Source organism: Daldinia decipiens, assembly GCF_022478715.1.
Source record: "Daldinia decipiens strain CBS 113046 unplaced genomic scaffold F4813scaffold_55, whole genome shotgun sequence".
Lineage (NCBI taxonomy): Eukaryota > Fungi > Ascomycota > Sordariomycetes > Xylariales > Hypoxylaceae > Daldinia > Daldinia decipiens.
Window position 1 is genome coordinate 1 of NW_026054598.1, and position 23,588 is coordinate 23,588.

Below are 23,588 nucleotides of genomic sequence, written 5' to 3' on the forward strand. Positions count from 1 at the left end.
TATGGTCGCACACACCCATTTTACATAGCATCATCCACTTTTAATACAAGTCATTCCTTTTCATCATCAGTTTCATCATTTAAAAGTCCTTGATACCAGGTCTAATAAGGCTTGATCCAAGGCCAAGACGTTTAAGTCTTGTTCAATACTTTATAAAAAATACCAATTCTTGTTCATTAATAATTAAATTAATAATTTTAATTTTTATATTATTATTTTAATTAAATATATAAATTTATAACTTATATATACGTATTAAATTTAATTATAAATATATTAATTTTTATTTATTTAAATTTTATATTTAATTAAATATAAATATTATAATACGATTAAATAAAACTATAAATTTATTAAAAAACGATATTAATCCTAATATAAATTAAATAAATGGTGGCATATCGGACTATTTCACATAAAAGTAGATATGCTATACGTTTAATGGATTTTTATTGTACGTTTAAAGTTACTAATGATAAAATCTGCCGAAATGATGCATATTCCTGATCTGACGATCTACCCTTACCCACTGTTAACAGAAAAGTGGATTACAAATGCATGATACACACTTATGTAGATCAGATCTATTAGCCCTAGTTTCCTTAGTACATATAGTACCTAGTACATATAGAAGATGTGTAGGTACATAATGAGAGACAATAATAGGATGTTATTAGCCTGGTACCTAGGTGGTATACACTATTGTAATTGTAAGGAACCTTACATGGTCCAGCGGGGTCAAGTAACCTAACCTAGTGGGCATCGCACTTTCGACTATTTATACCCTCCATTTCCATATATTGACTGAAGTCTACCTATATGTTTAAAGCTTACCTAGGTATCTGCTATTAGACTTAAACCCCATATTCCTGATAGTACTTCAATAATTGCGAGTAAACTATGAACACCTAGAAGAACCTAGTTACACATATTCCTCAATGAATTTATCAATACCCAACCTCTCCGAAGCGGTAGTCATTATCCCGCTACCGCTCTCGGCGATTCTGTCTTCGACATCTTGGAAACAGCTTATCGTCCCTGGCGTCCTCGCATATGTAGGGTTATGCAGAGCGTTACGCTACCGTCGCGAGCATGCTCTACGCCGAAAGCTTGGATATACCGACCGCTCCTCGTTCTCACGCATGACAGCTGTTGAAGCTCAGCAGGTCGTCAAGTTCATGGCCACGTGGGAGATGCCGCTCTTACACTTCTTGTCTTTGGAGTTTGGACTCTTCAAGGTGGGTTAGGCGGTTTTGAAAATCACTAAGATGAGATACCGCATCTTTGTTCCATCCTTCCGGGTTTTTTGGTGATATTTTACTAACGCCAGCACGGGAATCTATTAGACGTACGGTGTCGAAAGCATAAGTCGTTTACTTCTTGGCACGAGAAACTTGACAGATCCGGTTAAGAGCCCCAAGAGGTAAGAATTATTTGATATTCCTATATGGGAGTGTACTTGATACGATGATCGGGTATATACCTGTTATCTCTGAGTACGTCGCACAACTCTGTAGCAGAAAGGGGCATATACTACCTATCCATATAGAATAGCAAGTCACTAAATAGTAGTCTACAGATTCGAGGATACATCAGCTTTAATCGGCGAGTTCATGCTAAACCCTCCCACATCGGAGCGAGCCATGAAAGGCTTAGCCCGGATGAACTTCCTTCACAGCAAGTACGTTAAGGAGGGGACCATCTCCAACGCAGATCTGCTATACACGCTATCTGTGTTCATATTAGAACCGCCGCGCTTCGCACGCCTGTACGAGTGGCGACCTATGAATGATATGGAATACTGTGCGTACGGCGTCTTTTGGAAGTCGGTAGGCGACGCTATGGGTATCGAGTATAAGGGTCTCTTGACATACGCTGAGTCGGGATGGCGTGACGGCATCGAGTTTGCCGATGATGTCGCGGCTTGGGCTCAGGCTTACGAGGTCCAAGCTATGAAGCCTAGTCTCGTGTGCGCCAAGCCCGCCCGGGCATTAATTCCTATGATAACATATTGGGTGCCATGGTTCGCGAGGCCTTTTGCAGTTGACATCGTGATTAGCCTTCTCGGTGGCAGGGTGCGCGAGGCATTTATGTAAGTTGACCCCCTATTTTCTTACTGGTTCTGTACTGCAGTATGGCTACAGTATAGGTGGTGGCGTTTAAGCCGCACGCTTATCAGATCATATTCCCCCCCCCCCCTCTCGGTATCATGCAGCTATGATTAACCGATTTGCTCTCTTGGCAGGTTACCCGAGCCCGATACCACGGCCGTCGCAACCGTATACTCCATTCTCACGCTCCGACGTTTCGTGTTGCGATACCTAACGTTGCCGCGCTTCTTCGAGCTTAAACGATTGGGCGACCCTGATCCAAATACGGGCCGCATTGCGCAACCTATTCCATACGGGAACTATCCCTTCTATGTCAAACCGACGCTGTGGAACCGTTGGGGACCTGTGGCGTGGGCTATCTGGCTATACGGCGGCAAAGTACCAGGAGACAATCCCGAAGAATATATGCCCCAGGGATATTTGTTTTCAGACATAGGCCCTAAGAACCGCATGGGCCTAGGGATTCAAGAGGTGGAGGCCGATACCGAAAGAATCAAGGCTAGCAGATGGACAAGATGCCCTTTTTAATGAAGTAAATGGCCGTGTTTGCTTGTGGATCTTAGAAACCGGTTACGACAATACTCGAGACAATACCCGAGACAATACCCGAGCTTTAGAAGGACCTACGCAAAGTGGCATCGAGACATAAGTAGGTAAATATATTATATTATCAATAATTGCTTTGCCAGCTAGCAAAACTGTACATAATGAGGCAAAATATTGGAACCCTATTTTTACCATATTTGGAGGATGTCGCTACGTCTTAGTCTCATATACCGAATGCTTTTTTTCAGTAAAAACAACATGAATGGACAATAAGATATTGCCTTCGAAATTGAATGCTTAGGAGGTACATAGGCTAATACATACATGTAGCACACCTACCTAGGTACCTATTGACTCCATGTATATTGTGGGGCAACCTGAATTTCTAGCACTCATCCTAACAGAAACCCTCTATACAAGGGCCTTTTGCCAACAAAGTTGTCACAGCCCGCTTGGCACAGCGGTAATGCGCCTCACTAGTATTGTCAAAATACTACTAAGGAAGCTATGAGGAGATGACTGGTTCGACTCCAGTAGTGGGCATTTTTTTTGGCTTACTTTTTCGCATTTTGCTAAGGTTATAATTGCGAGATGTAGTAGGTATTCCTAAATTTTTATCCCCTCTCTTTACCTTAGGTAGGTATGTACATACCGAAGGTATCTAATCTACCTTAGGTACATGTACTTAATGTCGTTATTCGAATCTGTTTTAAATGTGACATGATGGCGGTTCTTTTCTTTTACACCGGCTTTTACTTTTTACAACATCGCTATTATTAATACCACACCATTCTTCGAAAAGCGATAAGATTACCCGATTGATCCTATTTAACATGTAGCCTTTCATGTAAAACCTCAATCAAGTATCAGTTTGGAAGTCATGATATTGGAGGGGATAGAACAACACGTACATATCTTACTTATAGAATAACGATAAGGTAGGTAACTTGAAAATTCGGTAGATTCGACACGGCCGATAGGACTCACATGCGATCCCCGCGTTAAGTTCCCGAGAAACTCCATCGGAACAGACCAAACCCCGCCTACGGCTAACATATGCTAGGTACCTACTCTACGAACAGATACATACCTACCTATAAAGACATGCATGTACATGTACGTATTATGCACGCGAAAGACCAGGCTGAAAGCCACTGGTTATTAAGGGGGAGAGGACCGGCAAGGAAGGGGGGCTCGGCTTTAAAAATAAACTCCCTTAGAAAGGGAAAAAAAAAAAAGAAAGAAAGAAAAAGAAAAGAAACGATGCCGCACAAGCCGGGCCTGTCCTATGCAATACAACAAATCGGCCCCATAAGAAACATTCCATGCTAACTAAAAGTTCGGTCTTAAGTGGAACTAGGAACGGGAGCGGGATCGGGAACGGGAACGGGATCGGGATCGGGAACGGGAACAGGAACAGGAACAGGAACAAATAGCTTCTTAATAAGTACACCTAAATATATGCGGTCAAGATACACGTGTACAACCAGGCAATGCAGTCATGTTCAACAGTTTCTAGAGGCGGTGTGCGTGTCTTTTTTATCTCCGTCTAACTGTGCTCTATACATACCTACCTATGTAGGTATATACAGGTCTACGTGGGGGAAGGTTAAAGAGATAAGTCGTTCGTTTCATTGCTTCCTTGGGTAATCCATGGCAATTATTATGCAAACTAAAGTCGTAGCGGCCGAGGCCAACAGGAAAGTCGTAAATAAATCCTCGAGATTGGTCATCCTGTACGACCCGTGAATCATCGAGGGCTCTTCTCCGGCGATTATGGCAGGGATAGTTCGGTTTCGGTATCAGAAATATGACAAGCACAACGTGGCATGGTAGACAGTTCTCTTATGGGCAGCTTGATGTAAGCTTGTTGACATAACTATGTGCTCCAATAGGAGACAGCAATTACTATGTGGGAGATACCGTCAGACCACTCGGAAGGAGGTGATAGATACTTGTTTGGCCTGCTCGAGACCCCAGTGGAATCCTAAGGAGAGGGGGGCAAATTCTTCCAGGCCAGCTGTCTTCTCCAATCTCCAATTCGAGAGTCTTTGGTCTCATCTCTGCATATCTAGACATCATCGATGTAACTAACACGCATAATTCGTCGGTCCTTATACCCAACGTGCATGTTGCGTACCTATGTAGGTACCTATATTGTATTGCTGCTCTAGGTATCAACCAATAGGTAACTTAATGTAGTTCAATGGGCTTTTCTATGTATTATGATCCCAGTACATAAAACTCAATATGTCGTAATGTATACATAGTAGAGTCGGGTACTAGGTACCTAGATATGTACGTATGTATTATGTATGTATGTAAGAGCTTCTTCCCCTGTAAGTCATAGCCAGCATCGACACATATGCGGTTCGGCCCCTTCCCTGCTGCCAAACGTCTTACCACCAACAATATCACTGGCTTATCCATCTTCTTTCGCTTCTAGAGAAGTTCGAATTCTTCTTCTTAGATGACCCCTGTTATATTCTTGTAATCGAACGAGACTCGAACATTATAAACCTTTGAAAGCATATTTCATATAATTTGGAGTTAAAGGCTTGGATGTTGTTAGATATTTTTCACTTACACGAACGGGGAACTATTTAACCTAGTCGGGAGAAGTACAACGTGTAGCTAGCAACATGTCCGACCCATCTGCCAAGACACCGGCGACAGCGTTGGGTACGGCTACTACGGGTGCTACCGCTGGGCCAGTAGTATCTCCAGCAGCAGACGCTCCCTCGTCCCAATATCAGATATCACAGACTAGTAGTCCCCATATTCTTCCCGCGTCGCATTGGGCTCATTTACCAGTATGTTAGGAACGCGCTTCAAGTTACTATAAGAGAAAATGATTAGTTAAATATCGGTTTAGCCCGTTAACGTGCGCGAGGATGATGATTCTTCCTTTGAAGATGCCGCCAGCTCGACCGCATCCTTAACTGCTAGTATCCTCGAGTATCGGACTGTTCATGGTCGCACATATCATAGCGAACGCGGTAACGCGTTATCCTGGTAAGAACCACTATGGCATGGCAATACGAGACTCACCGGTGCTGATGTATATTGAAGGGGCCCCAACGATGCTATTCACGATGAGTCCATGGATATCTTGTAAGTTCCAATCTTAGTCATATTCTTACTCATATAAAAATAAATCCGCTCAACCTTGATCTTTAGTCATCATACCGCGACGATAATGCTGGATGGGAAAATCCTTGCTGCTCCTCTTAGTGACGACGTTCAAGTGAGCAAACCCATTATACGGGCGTCTTGTGACTTACACTAAACATACTGTAGAAAGTATTAGACGTGGGTTGCGGTACTGGTGAGTTCTACGAAATGATATAACGGATAGTCTAGTTGCTCAAAAGTTAACAATTAACTAACAATTTTCTTAGGGATATGGGCGATGTAACTATTCAGGATTTCTAACAACAGTCACTACGAGCTAACACGATCCAGTGATTTTGCTGATCAGTATCCTAACGCCGAAGTGATCGGTGTCGACGTTTCACCGCAGCAGCCGCAATGGATCCCGCCTAACCTAAGATTCGAGGTTGACGACGTAACACAGCCGTGGACGTACGAGCCTAATAGCTTCGACTATATTCATATACGTTGGCTAGTGGGTGCTATTCTAGACTGGTACGCCCTATTCAGAGAAGCCTACCAGGCCCTAAAGCCCGGCGGATACTTGGAGAGTCAGGAATCTTCGTGTATGATCACGAGCGACGACGGCACAGTTAAAGACGGGTCCCCTCTAGATCAGTGGAGCAAGGTATTTTCAGAGGCTGGAAAGAAGACAGGTCGCACGTTCAACGTTATAGAAGATGACTTGCAAAGGAAAGCGATGGAGGCTGCGGGCTTCGAAATCACTTATGAGACCGACATCAAGGTACGTGCTGGGGCGCCGATATGAAGATTTCATTCGCATTACTAAATGAACATTCCGTTTATAGACCGCATTAAGTGGGTGGCCGCGAGACGAAAAACTTAGACAGATTGGCTTGTACACCGGGCTTGCTGTAGGACAGGACATTGAAGGTATGATATCGGTTTCTAAACGTCCCGGGTCGTCTTATTATTGATTCTTACTTCTCCCGTAGGATTCTTGACTTACTTGTGGACTATGGTCATGGGCTGGACCCCGTCGGAGATCCAGGTCTATGCTGCACATCTACGACGCGATATGCGCTCGCCTGATGTACACGCCTATTACCCTACGAGAATAATGGTTGGTCGAAAACCTCTGACGGCAGGGACTACCTCGTGACGACTACATGTTTATATATTTCTTCTATATATACGTGTAGTCCCCAAAGGCTTCTTTCTATACGGCATTTATTCATTTGAATAGAATGGAAAGCAGATAAGCGCATAGGTAACACGGGAGCCAGCAGATATCGAATACGCTGGATACGTACCTAACCTGAGAATCCCGGAAACAGTCTGGTGGCTGTTTTATTGGATGATGAAGGATTTCTTCCTTGTATAAGACATAGCTTCCGAATGGAAAAAAAAAGTTAAAAAAAAGTTGAAAAAAGTTGAAAAAAGAAAAAGCAAAAAAACCTATAACGAAACGTAAAGTATGAATCTAACCTCTGTTCTGATACATCAAGACTCGTTAAATAGTGGCTGGTGGTGAATAGCCATATCTAGAGGCCGATCCGTACAGTTGTAACTTTCCACGAGCACATGGCAACTATATAATGCATCATGTAGTGGAATTATATATTCCGTCACCCCAAGTCTCATGTAGAAAATACATGTAGAAAATACATGTAGAAAATATGTACATGTAGAGAATTACCCCACACAAATGCTTCTTCCCTTCTTCGACCCCGACAAATACAATTCCAAGACCTTTTTATCATTTAGCCTCTAACATAAACATAACAACTATCTAAATCTTCAATTATTTGAGCACACCTTCATTCGACTCACAGAGTTGACAAATACACCACTTCTCACTTCACGCAATTTCTCTCAGCATATCTCCTACGGTGTATGCCCTTTCGAAACTAACATATCAAAGTCAAATCGAGAGCATGGAATCACAGACTACCGCCAATCAAGCTCAACCCCAGCTTGGAGTGCTCCTCCAGGGCATCGGCAAACTAGTAGAAGCAGCGCTCTCGTCAAATAGCGCTATAGTGCAGGATCATAGCGTTAAATCCAATAGTACCTTACTTCGGTCTCGTCAATCCGAGTTGCTTAAGGAATTTAAGGATATGATGCTTGCGATTCAGAATAGGGCATCCAAGGCGATCTACGAGGTGGAGACGAAATTGGGTTCATTGGAAGACTTGCCTGGTGTTAATCCGGGAAGCGAGCTGAACCACCTACTGGGATGCACGCTCCTGGGTCGTAGACCGAGCTACAAACTTCGCGATTCTGTCCACGGCATGCCCCGTCCACAGCTGATCACCTACGATGAAGCTAACCCGATGCTGCCCCAGAAATTTGGGGATCCTATCTTGGCCTTGCAACCTACGTTGCGAAACGTCTGGGTAATCCAGCATGCTTATGCAAAGCTACTAAATCACAAAGAGGTCCTTATCCAGCGATATCTTGCCGCAGCAGACGAAAGTGCAGTAGTGAGCCGTAAAATATCTCGCGAGTACTATGAAGACCTCAGCTTAGGACAGTTGCCTTCAAAGAACAAGCTAGGCAACTTGCTTGATGTCAAGCACTCGTCGTATAACCATGCGACACACGATCTACAGATCGTCCTCGCCTTCAGGGAACTTGATGGTAGCCTCAAGTATGTGGAGGCTGTGAAAGGAGATCCGGTGGACATAGGAAATGACGAAGAGAATGGACAATACCTGGTCCTACCTGTTGCTGAGGCAAGCATCAAGAACCTCTACGACGCATATAGGTCTCTCAGAAAGGCGACTTCAGAACAGCGTCGAGCTACTAAGGATAAGGAATTTGCGGCCAAGCTACCGGTGGACGAGATGGACGAGCTCCAAAAGCAGTTCAGTTCTACCGGGAGTGGGCTTCTTAATGAGACGAACGTCGGTAGCACTAGGAAGCGTCGCCGAATGGTGGACGATGACGGCGAATGAATAGTTTAATCTGAAGGATACGTGAGAGTATTTCTGGCTTTCGTATATCTACCTACCTATCTTACACATCTTGAAAGTATTTAAGAAATTTCGTTAAGAGTGTTCCACAGGATGCTAGCTAGGTACAGTACCTAGGTAAATATCAGGTGGCAGAGGTAAGAGGCGTATTATTTCATATTAGTGAATAATAATTAGGTAGCACCTGATGCAACGGCATGGTGCCCATCGCGTCAACAGCTAGCTGGTGGACCGGGGTTGTTTGATTGGGGCAATCTAATTTCCTCGATAGGAAGGACGGTCAAGAAGAGAGCGGGAACATCGCGATAAACATTTTATTAGTGTCGTGGATATCATGGAAGGATTTAGAGGCGGAAATTATCATATTCGTTCACCGGGAACATATGATGCGGGATAGAGCTGAGGGTAGACGAGGCAAGACAATGCGAATCGAATACCTAATACCTACCACAGGAATGCAAGAATACAAGAATACAAGAATACGCGATGTGAAAGGATGGGATGTAATAATACGATAGGCGAGTGCGGTGCGGGGTGTTATAAATATGATATCAAAGGATACCTATTATCTAAAGATATCATTCTATATAATGCCTCAAGTTAAGCATTAATGTCGCCGTTTTCTTCCAAGCCTCTCTATTCGAGAGGTAAGCTGAAAAACGACAGCCTCAATCCCTCCTATCCCTCCTATCCCTCCTATCTCTCATCTCTCTCACTCGGTCAAGGGTCAGGTACCAGCCAAACCCAAGCTAATGCAAGCTGGCTAGCTGGCTAGCTGCCCAGCTTACCGAGTTGGTACTGCGCTGTAGATAATCCTTGATTGCGTGCTTATGCCGCACGCGTAGCGCGAGTACAAGTACGGCCGTCTTGCCAGTCGTGTGCCCTTTGTTCTTATGTTGTTAGTCTGCTAGTTCCTTTGACAGCATCTTCACGGACTAGTCCTTCTAGTCCTTCTAGTCCTTCTAGCCACCTCCCGCAAGCGCCATGTCGTCCATGCCGTCCCTCAGAAGTATCGCGGCCGCTGTCTTGCAGTTAGGCTTCTTGGCGCACCCGGGACTCGCGAGATCATGCGAACGAGTCCCTAGGTTGGGCGCTGTCGCGTCTGAGAGCTCTGTCTGCTCTAAGATTGGGACCGGCCTACTTCAAGCCGGTGGAAATGCTGCTGATGCCCTTGTCGGCACTGTGTTCTGCGTCGGTGTCATCGGCATGTACCACAGTGGCATTGGCGGTGGCGGTTTTATGCTTGTTCGTGGTAGCGATGGGAAATACGAGTACATCGATTTTCGAGAGACGGCCCCGGCCGCTGCTTATGAGGATATGTACGAGAATAACACCGACGCTAGTTTATATGGCGGCCTGGCAAGGTAATCCCAACTCGGCCTAGATGGACACTTAATACCCCTGTCTCTTAGAGGAATTGTGGTGCTAACAGAGCTGTAGCGGTGTTCCTGGAGAGCTTAGAGGGCTAGAGTATCTGCATAAAAACTACGGGAAGCTCCCGTGGGCAGACGTGGTAAAGCCGGCTATCAAGGTCGCTCGGGAAGGCTTCGAGGTAACAGCAGATCTCGTCAAGTATATAGCATCCGCAACGCCAAATGATTTTCTAAAGGATGACCCAGCCTGGGCAATCGACTTTGCCCCGAAGGGTTATATTGTCAAGCTAGGCGAGACCATAACGCGCAAACGCTACGCCGACACGTTGGAAGTCATCGCCAACGAGGGTCCGGATGCATTTTACACCGGCGCTATTGCTAAGGCGACAATAGCAGCGCTGCAAGGAAAGAATGGAACCATGACGCTAGATGATTTGAAGAACTACACAGTTGCGATTAGGAAGCCTTCTGAAATCAAATACCGAGGCTATAAGCTCACAAGCATCAGCGCCCCGGCAAGTGGCGTGGTAGCGCTCAGTGCGCTGAAAATCGCTGATGGCTATGAGGGGTTTGGCGATCCTGCTGCGGTCAACTTGACTACTCATAGACTGGACGAGGCTATCAAATTTGCTTATGGTCAACGATCCGAACTTGGTGATCCTTCCTTCGTTGAAGGGCTTGACGAGTACCAGGAGTCCATGATTTCTGATGCGACCGCTGCTGAAGTACGCTCCAAAATCTCCGATTTCAAAACTCAGAACGTCTCGTACTATGACCCTGCCGGTCTCGAGAGCCTCGATACTCCGGGCACAAGTCATATTGTCGCCGCCGATAAGAGCGGCTTAGCTATCAGCCTTACGACAACTATTAATTTGCTCTTCGGATCCCGTTTGATTGTACCTGAGACCGGTGTCATTATGAACGATGAGATGAATGACTTCTCTATTCCCAACTCGAGTAACGCGTTTGGCTACATACCGAGCCCGGCAAACTTCGTTCGTCCGGGCAAGAGACCTCTATCCTCGATCTCAGGGACTATAGTCGAGACAGCCGATGGCAAGTTGTATTTCGTTATAGGATCCGCCGGTGGTAGCCGCATCATCACAGCCACCATCCAGAATATTCACCACGTACTCGATCAGAATTTTACGACAGCCGAGGCGCTGGCTGCACCCAGGCTACACGATCAGCTCAGCCCTCCTCAGACCTCCTTCGAGTACTCTTACGACAACAGCACCGTCGCGTACATGCAGTCGCTAGGCCATAATGTGACTTGGGTGGCACCGGGTCAGAGCACAGCGCAGGGTTTAAGATTACTGCCGAATGGAACTTTCGAGGCGGCTGGGGAACCACGGCAGGTTAACTCGGGTGGCTTCGCCGTATAAGAATCTTGGGGTCAGCACTGTAATTTATGAGATGATCATTATGTTAATATGATATCCTTGATATCCGACCTGTATTGATTGTATCTCAAAATCTCTACCCCTATGCCAAGTTGGTAGCTTCCACTAGCTTGTCGTCGACCATTGAAAATAGCAAATATTATTTACTTGACTGGATATTTTACTTGCCTCTTCATGCGGGTAATTCCTCATCCCTAGCATTCCGTGCCACTTGTCGTGCTTTTAATATCTTACCTTCCCTTTGGCAAGCCTCTTTTAGTACCTTAGCCAATAGTAAGCAGATAGAAATATTAGTACTTACATAGGTACCTAGGTATCTACCTAGGTTAGAAGACTAGGTTAGGTTAGTGTACTCTAGACGCCAAGTTTTTCAACAATTCGAAAAACTCTCCAGGCAACGTGGACAATAATCAACCACACTTGGCAAGTATAATGAGCTATAGCCGCTTCACTCCAACATGTCACCGTAGCCCGTAACTAGTTGAAACTCAAAAACTGGCGGTTAAAGTTGATTTGATCATTCTATCTCATCGTCACTACTAAATCTACTCTCACCCCCTTTTGGCAACCTTCACTGCCCTATTCTACTAGGCAAACCCATCGATGGCTATGTTCGCCTAACGAAGTAAAGCAATGATTATAAGTACGCGTATGGTGCCATTTAAGGGGTATAATTGACGCAGTTCAGAGCTAAGAAACGCGAAACACGAACCGCGAATCTTCAACCTCTGGTGACTTACACCAGTCCGTAGTACTCGGCAAACGGGTCATCGGTCTGGTTCATCGGATTCCACTCCATGAGATTTCGCACCCTCTCGCTTTCGCTCCTCCCGTACAGATGCTCAACCCAATTCAGGGTCATATCCGTGCCGGCGCTGACTCCCGAGCTGGTCCAGATATCCCCATCGACGACCCACCGGGCTTTGGCGATCCAGTTGACCTTGTCCGCGTGTTCGACCGATTTGACCCAGTTAAAGGCAGCCTTGTTCGTAGTGGCATTCTTTCCCTCGAGCTTGCCGGTACGCGCCAAAAGCGAGGCGCCAGTGCACACGCTCATCAAGTAGTCGAGCTTAGGCTCCTGCTCGATGCGGCTGCGGATCCAATCGACGTGGGGCTGCGTTCCGTTAATGTTGCGGGTGCCGAACCCTCCCGGAACGAAGAGCACGTCGAGATCCGGCGGGTTGTCGAAAGTGTGCGTTGGGAGAACGAACTCGGTGAAGTTGGGCGACGCCGACACAGCGCCCATGCCGCTGCCCACGCCGCCTATGATGGTACGATCCACGCTGATCGGCTCCAGGTCCGTCGATAGCAGCGATAGCGTCAAGTTATAGTTCATGGAGACCAGATTTAGCACACCCAAAGGTCCGAAGACGTCTATAGATGTGAAGGCCGGGAACAGCACGTAGCCGATACGAAGGGGTGCTACGGTATCGGGTTAGCTAGAGCGAAACGCGCTGTTGTCCACCTAATAATAGGCAGAGGCAGGTCGATGGCAAAGACGACTTACCAGTTATGTTAACCATGATGGGCAACGTGATCCGAGTTCCGTTTTCTTTAGTTTAAGCAGAGTGAGACGTTGCTAATACGGCATCGATAGATGTTTATATACAAGGTAAATAAGTTGACACAATGACTATCGTGGTAGCCTAGAATTCCGTGCATCGTGGGACAATTAGTCAATTAATCCGAGACATATCGGAGAAAGCACTTTTGAGAAGATATAGGACGCAGGGATTGTAAATGAGATCATTCGTGAGCCGCACTTTAATTGCAGGTGTATGCCGGCATCCATGGGGCATCCTTTGTGTTGATACCTTCTTACTATAGCGTTAAAGGATGCCGCATTGGCCCTAGTTGGGGAACGTTGTCTTTACCGACTCTTTGGCTGGACATGCCCACTCCATTAAGTTCATAATCCATGGATCGAATCCATAGAGTCCACGAACGTGACAGGAGTGACTAATCCTTTGCATATGTTGATATCGATCTACAGCTTTCGTATAGTCTATTGACTCCGAACTAGATCGGAGAGAATTAGGAGAATTGAGCTATATCTTATGTCATGTCATCAATGAGAGTTGAATCCAATGGTGATAGTTTCACTTAAATCCTATGAATTAAATCTAACTACCATGCGTATAAAGTCGAGACAACGATAGATACTATAATCCTTGTCGATTGGCAGTGGGTTATTAATGTAATTTTAAGTATCGTGTTCTACGAGGATAGCTATTATGTGGATTGTGAAGTTACATGGTCTGATATGGGAAGATCTTCTATATTGAGATTTCCCCACGATTGAAGATGCATCAACTAACACTCAACTTGACTTGAGTTATAACTAAGCCGACAGATAACCTGCTCCTTCGCAGCAAAAGTCCCTCCTTGGCAATTTATAAACACTCTTTACAAGGTTGCCAACGCAGTGTAATTATTGTGTCTTCAATCTATGGTTGGTATAGTAGGTACTTTAGTAGGTAATTAATTATATCGTCTAAGATATGACAGTTCAGGTTTGAGTATGGGTTGCCTTGGCGTTAGAAATGTATTATATCATCATGCTCGATCGCATTTAATAGAACGGGTTGTGTCTTCAGTACCTTGTACGAAGACCAAACACCCCCCACTAGGTCCAGCCCCCCTCACATCGGCGCCTCCAATGTATTATTGTACGTCTCAGAAGAGCAACGGTCTGCGACTAAGAAGCTGAAAATCTACAGCCCACTCGATAGGACGACGAGCATTCAGTATAGAAAGGAGAACTTGTAGGCGGGTCAAAGGGTAGTCTTTCGTAATTACCCAATTCGCTAATCTCGGTTTTAGTGGTGGATAACATTCCTCCAAGGCCGTCGAGATCTCTTGCGGGGAAAGTCGCTATCGTGACAGGAGCGGGTTGCGAAGGTGATGGCCTTGGTAACGGTCGAGCAATTTCGATTATGTTGGCCGAGGATGGAGCCTCTGTCGTGTGTGCGGATGTGCACCCCTCGTGGGCTAAACGCACCAGCGCCATGATAGAAGCAGAAGGCAAAGGTGAGAGTATTAGCTGCCAGGGCGACGTTACGAAGCCTATCCATTGCCAAAACATTGTAGATGCGGCGCTGTCCAATTTTGGGCGAATTGACATTCTGGTCAACAACGTAGGCATCATGGGCGCCAGAGGCACTGCGACGGAATTTGACTTGGATCAGTGGCGTCGTGGGCTCGACGTAAATGTCACAAGTATGGCAAACATGGTCAAGTTTGTCGTGCCCGAAATGCGTAAGAATACCGAGTCGCCGGAAGGGATTCGAGGAAGTATTGTTAATATTGGATCGGTCGCGGGATTAGTAGGGGGCACTCCCCATTTGCTATATCCGACAAGCAAGGGTGCTGTTCTGAACATGACGCGTGCCATGGCAGCGCATCACGGATCGGATGGTATTCGCGTGAACTGTGTCTGCCCAGGTAAGCGAGGCGCAGCGAGCAGCGAGACTATTCCCTGTTTATTTCCATTTCCGTACACTAAATCCTATCAGGTTATCTCTATACGCCCATGATATATGCAAAAGGAATAAGCGCACAAACTCGAGAAGCGCGAAGAGACGGGACTCTCCTGCGAACAGAAGGTAACGCATGGGACTGTGCAACGGCGGTTAGGTTCCTGGCTAGTGAGCAAGCTCGTTGGATCACTGGGAGTAATATCACGGTAGACGCCGGAACAACGGCCGTGTCTGCTATCGAACATGTGTAAAGGCATATTAAGTTCCGCAAAGTATTTGCTAGAAGATCATTGGAGTGATAATTATGTGAATGGTGAAATCAAGTGTATGTACCTACGTTGGTATGTACACATCCAGCTATCAACTCATAGATACAAGCTCTAGGATAATCGAACCAACTCTACGAATCATAGGCTCACATCTAGTGGAATGGGCAACGCTTCTCAGCACGCTTCTCGGAAGGCCTCTCAGTACGCTTCGAAATCTTGCCAGGTGATTGGGGGAAATGCTGAGCCTCGATAATCTTATCCATCAGATTGGTCAGGTCATCTTTCGTCATGGGTTCCTTCATCTTTGAGAAACCAAGCTCATAAGGTAAGCGTTCGTTTTCTATAAAAGTTGCCCCGTTAGCTTCTAAATGCACTCATAAATTATTAGACATCATCGCCTTACCGAACAAGTACTCCACGTAGGTCTTCGGGACGGTGCCGGTCTCCTTAGACCCTAGAATGGCGAGATATGCAACTGACTCGCCTATACTGAAGTCTGAACCCAAGTTTGAAAGCGAGTACTCGGGGTTCGTAAGGTTCGAAGTCATAAGACGGGCCACACGCGCGTTGGCTGCCATCTGTATAGTAATTATGTCTCCGGTCCAGTACGACTTGGTCTCGTTAAAGACAGCCTCGTTAAAGACGTCCGGAGGACCAAAGTAAGAATCCTGACGACTACGGGACCTTTGGATTAGTGATTTATGATCTAAACGAAAAGATATCCTCGTGACTCTGAAACAAACCTCAAGCTGCCATCGTGCTCCAATATGTTATGACGGCTAAGATGGTTCAAGTCGAAGGTCGTCGCATTAGGCTGAGGGTTCGTAGTCACCGCGAATTCGTGCAAGAAGCTGCCGAGCTCCGGGACGATATTTAGCGCTGAAGATAGAGCATCTACTGTCTTATTCACGGTGATGCTCTTTCCATCGTGAGGTAGAAACCCATGGTTTGCTAAAGTATTGAGCATGGGACAAGGCGACCGCACTTTATTTCTAGTGTTAGCGACGCGGTACTCGATGTTTGCTCCGGCCGAGTTTTGGTGGGTAGCTTACCGTCGCTCGGTCCGGGACCTTCCCACGGGACTGTATCGGCGATTGCGGAGCCAAAGGCCACGGCGGAGGACAGGTACACCAGCTTCATCTCGACCTAGTTTGGATTTGACTTATTGATGATATTAGATCTTGTTGAGATGATATATTGTTAGTCGTACCAGCTTCCTTAAATACTTCTAATACATTGATTGTAGATTCATTTTCGGTTAAGCGGCTCAGACAACGGACCGGAGATTATCGAAAGAATGAACATTCCGGACGCTGTCGACGTAGGGTCAGGGTGCCACGTCACCATCGCAGGCAGCGATTTAACAGTCGCAACGGTATTGCAGATACGCAGTATCACCACACCTAAATTCCCTCATTTTCTATGCATAGAAGCCCTATGTGACGGTAAGTTTTGTCCGCGGACCCCGGCGATGAGACCTACCGGATTGTGATCCGGAGACCTTAGCTTCGAAGCTCTATCGTGGAGACGAGTCCGAAGAGCGGGAATCGCGCTCTAGAGTTGCTCCACTGTCGATCCTGCGGCGGAGCAGTCATAATAAATGACAATACGGTTTCATTCTTATTGGTTGGAATGCCTTTTCGATATGCTCCTCGAGGTATTCCTTGAGTCTTCCAGCGAGTGAGCAATCACTAATTACAAACATGGGGTTGATATTCATGCAACACTTACCCAAAGCTGCCACACTGCCCTGACTGTCAGACTGTATACATACACGAGTGGAGCCGGGAAAGTACCGAATCCAGGGGTAAATCGGCCAGAACCATTGGTCCGAGAATTATGTATAAGAGATCCGGAGATAGGTATTCTATCTCACGTCTAACGAGGAAGTGCGGCTGAGTCCTAACCGCTTCGGTACCGACTCTACAATCCACAGCCATATGGTATCATCTTAACCCGATCCAAAACTAATTATGTATTATGACACATTATAGCGTTCGAGTATCACTATATACTAAGCGCTCGGGCTTAGGTAGAAGACAGACGACTAAAATAATTTACTCCTCACTTAACCCGCCTACCCCATGAATCATATTTCTACATATCTCTTCACATATCTCTTCACATATCTCTTCATTGCGAAGAAGCCTCATAAGGGACTGCCCAGACAAAATTGCCGATAAATATTAGGCACATTCGATACTGCAGCCTCCAACGGGATATCCGAGAGGCTCGTGCTCTTGACGCCCCATTTGTTAGTCGTGATGGATCAATCAACCGCATGACTAAAGGAGAGTACCGTTGCACCCAAGAGGGTGGCTGTGTAACGGAGTAACGGAGTAATGACTATTCGTTCGTTTTAGTATGGCAGTTAATTCGAAACATCCGAACCGGCCAACGAGAAGTTCAATAGTACTAAAAGTTCATGCCACGTCACTGGCGGTAATAGTATAGTACAAACGTATACCTCGAACACGGTATTGAGGCTTAGGATAGCTATCCAAGCTTGCCAAAGACGAGAAGCTTGATGGAAGACTCTATCTTCAGGCTCGGGATAGTAAATTTTCTATGAATTGACTAGCTCGATGCGCCAATACGATTACGCAGAGAGTCGGAATTCACGATTCTACTTCCTTTTCCGGTCACCGACTGCAATATATTATTCAATTCTCGTACGATTGCCAAATAAAGATGGGTTAGATGTATTTAATTAGACCTGAATACCTACCTAGGTAAGTTTACATTATGATTGTAGTATAACGCCTGCCCTGCCAGCGCGTCATGACCATACATCTATATCTCGGGTTACCAGCATCGTACTCGCTGAAGCTGTTGTTTGAAGTTTTATGTTTATAGTTATCGACGCATGATGAAGCCCTAAGAAAATTTATCCGTGCAGAATAGCGACAGCAAGGATAGCTCGCCAGAATGGCCATCAGCCAGGCCCATATTCGCAGGCACATATGTCAAATAATCAGACCGGAGCTAAATGGCATCCAATGCTTGGTCAAATCCATAACAAAGGAATAGCTCGATATAGGCGAAAATTAAATATACCATAGGTAACGATCAGTTCTAAGAATGATTGTGATTAACGGGTTACAGAGCATCTAAGTCTCAATCCTTCCGCATAGTTTAACGCATGATAGGATCAAAAGAGACCAAAGAAAAACAAATCAAGGAACTAATAAGACATCAGAAAGATGGTCAATAAAAACAGGGTAAGCTAGAAAATAAAAATCTACTATATCACATTTCATATGCTATGAACATCATGTTCATATGAATGCTATACACTACATAGATAAAAGAATGAATGAATGGATCCGGAGGTATGTCTAAGGCAAGCTATCAGAGGAACCCTAGAAGAATATAGAGCGAGGCTTAGGCGACGCGTATTAAGGTATCAGTTACCAGATAAGTCGTATCTATCACGTATTATAGCGTAAATTGATGCCTAGACTAGCACGCGCACACTATGGCTTAGCGAGGCCTCGGGATAGCTATTATGTGACAGCTCCTTAGCCACTGTATGACATGGTCAGTACCATCGCCTCAGGGGCTCATTTAACATCTAGCGTCACAAGCCTTGTTAGATACAAACCAGTAATAGAATCGAGACAACAAAACATTAATACTATGCCCAAAGGATAATAAGTGCTGTTATTAGAGAGCCTGTTAAAAAGACAGTATATAAGCCGTACCAGATGCATCTTACCTACCTGGTAGGTGCCTTAGTTAAGTCACTGAGCTTCTCCCCGAGTGAAGGGCAATGCCTGATTTATATAAACATTCTTACTAAAATCCCACATATTAATATATCTAATTGTAGTCTCCCAATCACATATTATAGCAAGACTTGTTCCCTAACTCGTTCCATCATTAAGTCTAACCCAATTTAGTTTTGCTTATTTTCTTTCTATATCAAAGTTAAATGTGATATAGAAACCATGTCACGAGGTGGGCCAAGAAGTTAGGGAACAACTTAGTTGTTCAACGAGTAACTCTAAGCTACCAGTTATGAGAGCCTATGACTACCTACCTACCTTACATACTAATGGCGTCCTTTGTTCTAGATCAGACATCTAGAATCCTGACACTTCAATAATAGATCAATTCCTAGACTACGTGCCACAAACACTTCCACACAATCACGTAAACAAAACAATACGTATTAATTCCAGCTAGCGTACTTAGCAAATAAGTCAAACCACCCTTACTGGGGCCACCCTAGTGGGGGCCACCCATTTCCCATACAAAATCAACGATTTCGCATATTTGTATTTAATTCAAAAAAAATGGATAAAAAATATACGGTCTTTGATTTTGAATAGGGTATTATATTTTTAATATATGTAAAAATTAAAAAAAATGGCAGGGCTAATATCTGTGGTGAAATGAATATAAGAGTATACATTAATAGTTATACATACAAATTTATATATAAAACTATTAAAGGATATTATTGCTTATAACTTTACCAATTAATATGGTATAAATGTAAAATCTATATTGTTAAATAAGGGACATTTTAATATAACTTTTAAATTTAAAGCGAGTTATATAACTTATTTATCTGAGAAATTATAAACGTTTATAAGGTTTTATGGTAATTTGATAAAATTTCCATATAAAATTAAAATTTTTAAAATAACATTAAAAATATACTTTACTATTTTATTATTAAAATATTAGATTTTAAATGTGATAAAATGTATATAAGCTATTATAATAATCGAAAAATAAAACATAAGAGATTTTATATTTTTATTTATTTCTTTAAATTAATTATAGACATGCGAAATTGTTAATTTTGTATAGGAAATGGGTGGCCCCCACTAGGGTGGCCCCAGTAAGGGTGTTTTAACTTAGTGCAGTTAAGAATTCAGAGCCGATATTTAAGTAATGATTGTTGCCGATAATGATAATTTCCGTACCTTTTCATAGAGTAATAAAATAAATCACGGGGTGTTTGATGGCTCAGTAATTGCAGCAGCTTTCTCTCAAAAGCGTTTACAGCCTAAGAGTTTTCTAAAATCCAGATTGTCAACATTAACAATCACGACAGCTTTCAAAGTGGATCAGCGATGTATACCTATAGATAACCTTACAGCTATGGAGGTAGCTCCTACATCTTGGGGAAACCAACGGTTCTTATATTCAAACTTAGAATACGTTGCTGTGGTATAACCATTCACACAGAAGATGGAGCCTCCATAATTGAGGCACTCAAATTTTCTATATATTCGGACTTAGACCAACAATTCCTAACCTCGTTTCGAATGCTTCCTAGAACATCATCGTACGGATCCTAGATTTCCATGCGAGATTATGCATATCACCCCCTTTCCCGCTACGCATAGCTCTAGGTATTCCTCTCGTTTTCGGCTTCGTCCGTAACGGAAATCAACCATGCGGATCTCAGATCAATACGGCGCCGGGGGTGGCAAGGACCTGCCCCCGTTCAACATCGATAGGTATACGGGCCAGTCCTCGAGGGCCAATTCCGGGAAGACGCTTGCAACTCTACAATCTGTTAACCCACCTGGAAATGGCCCCAAGCCACAGCCTCTGGAACCCCCTACGGCGGCTTATGTTGATCCACAACGACGCATCGTCCAGCTGCAGACCTGCTTAGTTTGCGAGTTCCTTAGAAAGGGGAAGGTTCACGCTTATTAAGTCACCATCTGCTTCATCCGTGTCTACTTAGGTTAGGGGTACCTTATGAATGCGACCGTGGCATAGGTACATTGGGTAGTTCATAAATATACTTAAGGCTGGACAAGCCTATACTGTAGACGATCTATTAAAATTTACGCGACTTAGTCATTAACGTAGCCCATAACCCAGTATTATGATTATATTCGAGCGATCTAATATAAATAATTACTTGGGGTAATACCCAGGAAAGCATCCACCCCGATCCGCAACATGGAGCGTCGGAAAGTGGACGGTCGGACGGACGGTCGTAAGCTCCATTATACCCCGTGGAAACCCGCTCCGTTATGTCTGAAATGAGCAAGGACAATGGAAAATTAAATGGACTTAGAATTCGTAGGGTGAGTTGAATCGAGTTTGTAGGATCCACAACGGATTGAGGGCACGCTCCGTGATTATGGACAATAGGAGGCGTTAGATTGTATAAATATCCATCACCTATACCTAGATAGACTTCATTATCGGTTTTATATATTTCTCTTCAATTCTTACCTGATCTGTCTCTAAACACGCATCAAGTATCTGTATTATAGTGTAGCTCATAATAGCGCCTTTCCCCCGGGTTTCTTATCCCACTCCTAGTCCAACCTACTTACATTCACCCAACTATGGCTTCAGAGGAGAAAGAGCTTCAACGCGAGAGCGAACAAGGTGAAAGGACCATCAACCTAGCTGACCAAGTGTATCCTTCGGGCTATAAACTCGCAATCATACTTATCTCCCTTTATATTGGCATATTCTTGGTAGCCTTGGTATGTTAGCGGATAGCAGTATGTCTAAAATAGGATATACTAGCTAACTAACGTCATCTACAGGACAGACTTATCATCTCGACCGCTATACCATCCATAACTAACGAGTTCGACGCGTCAAACGACATCGGCTGGTACGGCACAGCCTTCTTGCTCACCAACTGCGCTTTCTTACCAGTATTTGGAAAATTATACACACTTATGAGCGTTAAGGCTACTTTTATGATGGCTATCCTACTGTTTGAGATTGGCTCTGCTATTTGCGGTGCGGCGCCTAACTCGATTGCTTTTATAATCGGTAGAGCAATCGCTGGAATAGGGGCTGGAGGCGTTCAGTCTGGTGTTGTACGTTCCCCTTTATCTTTACTAGATATTACTATCCAGTAGTTGTTCTAACTTTCCGATATTATAATACATTAGGTCACTATTATCGTATATGCTGTACCGCTGGAGAAACGGCCAATGTACCAAGGTCTCTTCGGTGTTGTGTTCGGGATCTCGTCAGTGCTAGGTCCGCTAGTCGGTGGTGCTTTTACTACGAACATTACGTGGAGATGGTGCTTTTATATCAACCTGCCCATCGGCGGCGTCGTGATAATGTTTATCTTCTTCTTGCTTCACATTCCCGATCGCTCTAACGCCAAGAATACTTTGAGAAGTAAACTACTGCAGCTCAACATTGAGGGACAAGCCGTTCTCATTCCCGGAGTAGTTTGTCTATGTCTGGCTCTCCAATGGGGTGGGTTTACGTATAGTGTAAGTTTTGGAATTCCCTTCGTGGTGCTTTTTCCAGACAGAACTAACTGCATATAGTGGAACAATTGGCGAATTATTGCTTTGCTGGTGCTTGCTTTCGCCTTTTTGATTGCCTTCATCTTGATTCAAGTTTGGAGGCCGGAACGAGCCACGGTGCCACCGCGTATATTTGTTCAGCGAAGCATTTATAGCGCTTTCTTCGTGAGCTCTTGCCTTGGCGCGCAGCAGACGTTAATCCGTAAGTATACTTCCGTTCAGATAGGATATAGTGCCGCATGCTGACACTGGGTTATCAGTATATTACCTTCCCATATGGTTCCAGGCTGTCAAAGGGAATTCAGCCGTTGAGAGCGGCATTCACCTTCTACCTCAGGTGCTTGCTCTCGTTATTGCGTCCATTCTCGCCGGAGTACTAACTACCCGCATCGGCTACTACACGCCCTTCGTGATCTTCGGTATCTGCCTCACAGCTATTGGTACTGGCCTGATTACTACACTTCAAGTTGACTCAAACGTAGGCCAATGGATTGGTTATCAGATCCTGTTCGGCTGGGGCTTTGGCGGCTGTATCCAGGCACCTAACATGGCTGCTCAGACGGTGCTGCCGCGCGACCAAGTGTCTATCGGTGCTTCGCTTATGCTTTTTGCCCAGACACTCTTTGGTGCCATCTTCGTTTCAGTCGGGCAAAACGTCTTGGTCGGCCAACTATCCACACGCCTTGCCGGAATCCCGGGCTTCGATCCTCAAAAGATTGCAGGCGCCGGCGCCACCGATCTCTTGAACACCATTCCCTCTGGATACCTTGCCGCTGCATTGGAAGGCTATAATGAATCGCTGCGCGTATGCTTCCAAATCTCACTCATCATATCTTGCCTCTCCATTTTTGGTGGGCTTGGTATGGAATGGCGCAGTGTGAAAAAGCAGAAGGGGGATTCCCCGTCTACCTCATAAAGTAGTCTATAACTCGTGCCTGTTATGATGGGGATAATTATATGATAATTAGATAGTTAGTAGGGGGGTCATCCTTTTTAATCCAATATAGATTGTTCTATTCTTTTCGCAAGCAATATAAGACTAAAAGCTTTATC

At 44.7% G+C, this 23,588-nt stretch overlaps 8 protein-coding genes and 1 non-coding gene across 9 annotated transcripts; 7 read left to right on the plus strand and 2 right to left on the minus strand.

Annotated features, from left to right (window-relative positions):
• Positions 1-938: 938 nt before the first annotated feature.
• F4813DRAFT_383571 (uncharacterized protein) lies at positions 939-2,639 on the plus strand (the record flags this gene model as incomplete). The annotated part of the gene is made up of 4 exons (XM_049245960.1): positions 939-1,238; positions 1,347-1,423; positions 1,580-2,092; positions 2,246-2,639. 4 exons carry the CDS (start codon positions 939-941, stop codon positions 2,637-2,639), a joined length of 1,284 nt encoding a protein of 427 aa, XP_049094927.1.
• Positions 2,640-3,103: 464 nt separating this feature from the next.
• On the plus strand, positions 3,104-3,200 carry F4813DRAFT_t141. Its single transcript has one exon. It is a non-coding gene; the product is annotated as a tRNA-Thr (tRNA).
• A 1,915-nt stretch (positions 3,201-5,115) lies between these two features.
• F4813DRAFT_376165 (S-adenosyl-L-methionine-dependent methyltransferase) lies at positions 5,116-7,363 on the plus strand. The gene is made up of 9 exons (XM_049245085.1): positions 5,116-5,470; positions 5,533-5,672; positions 5,730-5,771; positions 5,838-5,904; positions 5,958-5,985; positions 6,059-6,071; positions 6,123-6,555; positions 6,620-6,704; positions 6,767-7,363. Exons 1-9 carry the CDS (start codon positions 5,300-5,302, stop codon positions 6,931-6,933), a joined length of 1,146 nt encoding a protein of 381 aa, XP_049094928.1. The 5' UTR covers positions 5,116-5,299; the 3' UTR covers positions 6,934-7,363.
• A 49-nt stretch (positions 7,364-7,412) lies between these two features.
• F4813DRAFT_376167 (uncharacterized protein) lies at positions 7,413-9,315 on the plus strand. The gene has a single exon (XM_049245086.1). It carries the CDS (start codon positions 7,709-7,711, stop codon positions 8,729-8,731), a length of 1,023 nt encoding a protein of 340 aa, XP_049094929.1. The 5' UTR covers positions 7,413-7,708; the 3' UTR covers positions 8,732-9,315.
• Positions 9,316-11,888, plus strand: F4813DRAFT_376168 (gamma-glutamyltranspeptidase). Its single transcript, XM_049245087.1, has 2 exons — positions 9,316-10,113; positions 10,190-11,888. Exons 1-2 carry the CDS (start codon positions 9,734-9,736, stop codon positions 11,505-11,507), a joined length of 1,698 nt encoding a protein of 565 aa, XP_049094930.1. The 5' UTR covers positions 9,316-9,733; the 3' UTR covers positions 11,508-11,888.
• Positions 11,889-11,929: 41 nt separating this feature from the next.
• Positions 11,930-13,401, minus strand: F4813DRAFT_376172 (class I glutamine amidotransferase-like protein). Its single transcript, XM_049245088.1, has 2 exons — positions 13,033-13,401; positions 11,930-12,947 (listed from the first exon to the last, which is right to left on the minus strand). The coding sequence occupies exons 1-2, from the start codon at positions 13,046-13,048 to the stop codon at positions 12,262-12,264; spliced, it is 702 nt and encodes a 233-aa protein (XP_049094931.1). The 5' UTR covers positions 13,049-13,401; the 3' UTR covers positions 11,930-12,261.
• Positions 13,402-14,184: 783 nt separating this feature from the next.
• On the plus strand, positions 14,185-15,958 carry F4813DRAFT_400436 (NAD(P)-binding protein; the record flags this gene model as incomplete). Its single annotated transcript, XM_049248264.1, has 4 exons — positions 14,185-14,194; positions 14,246-14,290; positions 14,349-14,969; positions 15,041-15,958. 4 exons carry the CDS (start codon positions 14,185-14,187, stop codon positions 15,253-15,255), a joined length of 891 nt encoding a protein of 296 aa, XP_049094932.1. The 3' UTR covers positions 15,256-15,958.
• Positions 15,401-17,001, minus strand: F4813DRAFT_285114 (Cloroperoxidase). Its single transcript, XM_049240533.1, has 4 exons — positions 16,326-17,001; positions 16,017-16,257; positions 15,677-15,948; positions 15,401-15,613 (listed from the first exon to the last, which is right to left on the minus strand). The coding sequence occupies exons 1-4, from the start codon at positions 16,411-16,413 to the stop codon at positions 15,426-15,428; spliced, it is 789 nt and encodes a 262-aa protein (XP_049094933.1). The 5' UTR covers positions 16,414-17,001; the 3' UTR covers positions 15,401-15,425.
• A 3,684-nt stretch (positions 17,002-20,685) lies between these two features.
• Positions 20,686-23,520, plus strand: F4813DRAFT_400440 (MFS general substrate transporter; the record flags this gene model as incomplete). Its single annotated transcript, XM_049248265.1, has 6 exons — positions 20,686-20,868; positions 21,540-21,743; positions 21,807-22,088; positions 22,164-22,499; positions 22,557-22,737; positions 22,796-23,520. 6 exons carry the CDS (start codon positions 20,686-20,688, stop codon positions 23,449-23,451), a joined length of 1,842 nt encoding a protein of 613 aa, XP_049094934.1. The 3' UTR covers positions 23,452-23,520.
• Between the last annotated feature and the right edge of the window lie 68 nt (positions 23,521-23,588).

Bases quoted from the DNA above. Each gene is read 5' to 3' on its own strand.
- F4813DRAFT_376165 (XM_049245085.1), top strand. From the start codon at position 5,300: ATGTCCGACCCATCTGCCAAGACACCGGCGACAGCGTTGGGTACGGCT. The intron at 5,673-5,729 runs GTAAGAACCACT...TGTATATTGAAG, and splicing joins CGCGGTAACGCGTTATCCTG to GGGCCCCAACGATGCTATTC. The intron at 5,772-5,837 runs GTAAGTTCCAAT...CTTGATCTTTAG, and splicing joins GATGAGTCCATGGATATCTT to TCATCATACCGCGACGATAA.
- F4813DRAFT_376167 (XM_049245086.1), top strand. From the start codon at position 7,709: ATGGAATCACAGACTACCGCCAATCAAGCTCAACCCCAGCTTGGAGTG.
- F4813DRAFT_376168 (XM_049245087.1), top strand. From the start codon at position 9,734: ATGTCGTCCATGCCGTCCCTCAGAAGTATCGCGGCCGCTGTCTTGCAG. The intron at 10,114-10,189 runs GTAATCCCAACT...ACAGAGCTGTAG, and splicing joins TTATATGGCGGCCTGGCAAG to CGGTGTTCCTGGAGAGCTTA.
- F4813DRAFT_285114 (XM_049240533.1), bottom strand. From the start codon at position 16,413: ATGAAGCTGGTGTACCTGTCCTCCGCCGTGGCCTTTGGCTCCGCAATC. The intron at 16,258-16,325 runs GTAAGCTACCCA...CTAGAAATAAAG, and splicing joins AGGTCCCGGACCGAGCGACG to TGCGGTCGCCTTGTCCCATG. The intron at 15,614-15,676 runs GTAAGGCGATGA...CAACTTTTATAG, and splicing joins CTACGTGGAGTACTTGTTCG to AAAACGAACGCTTACCTTAT.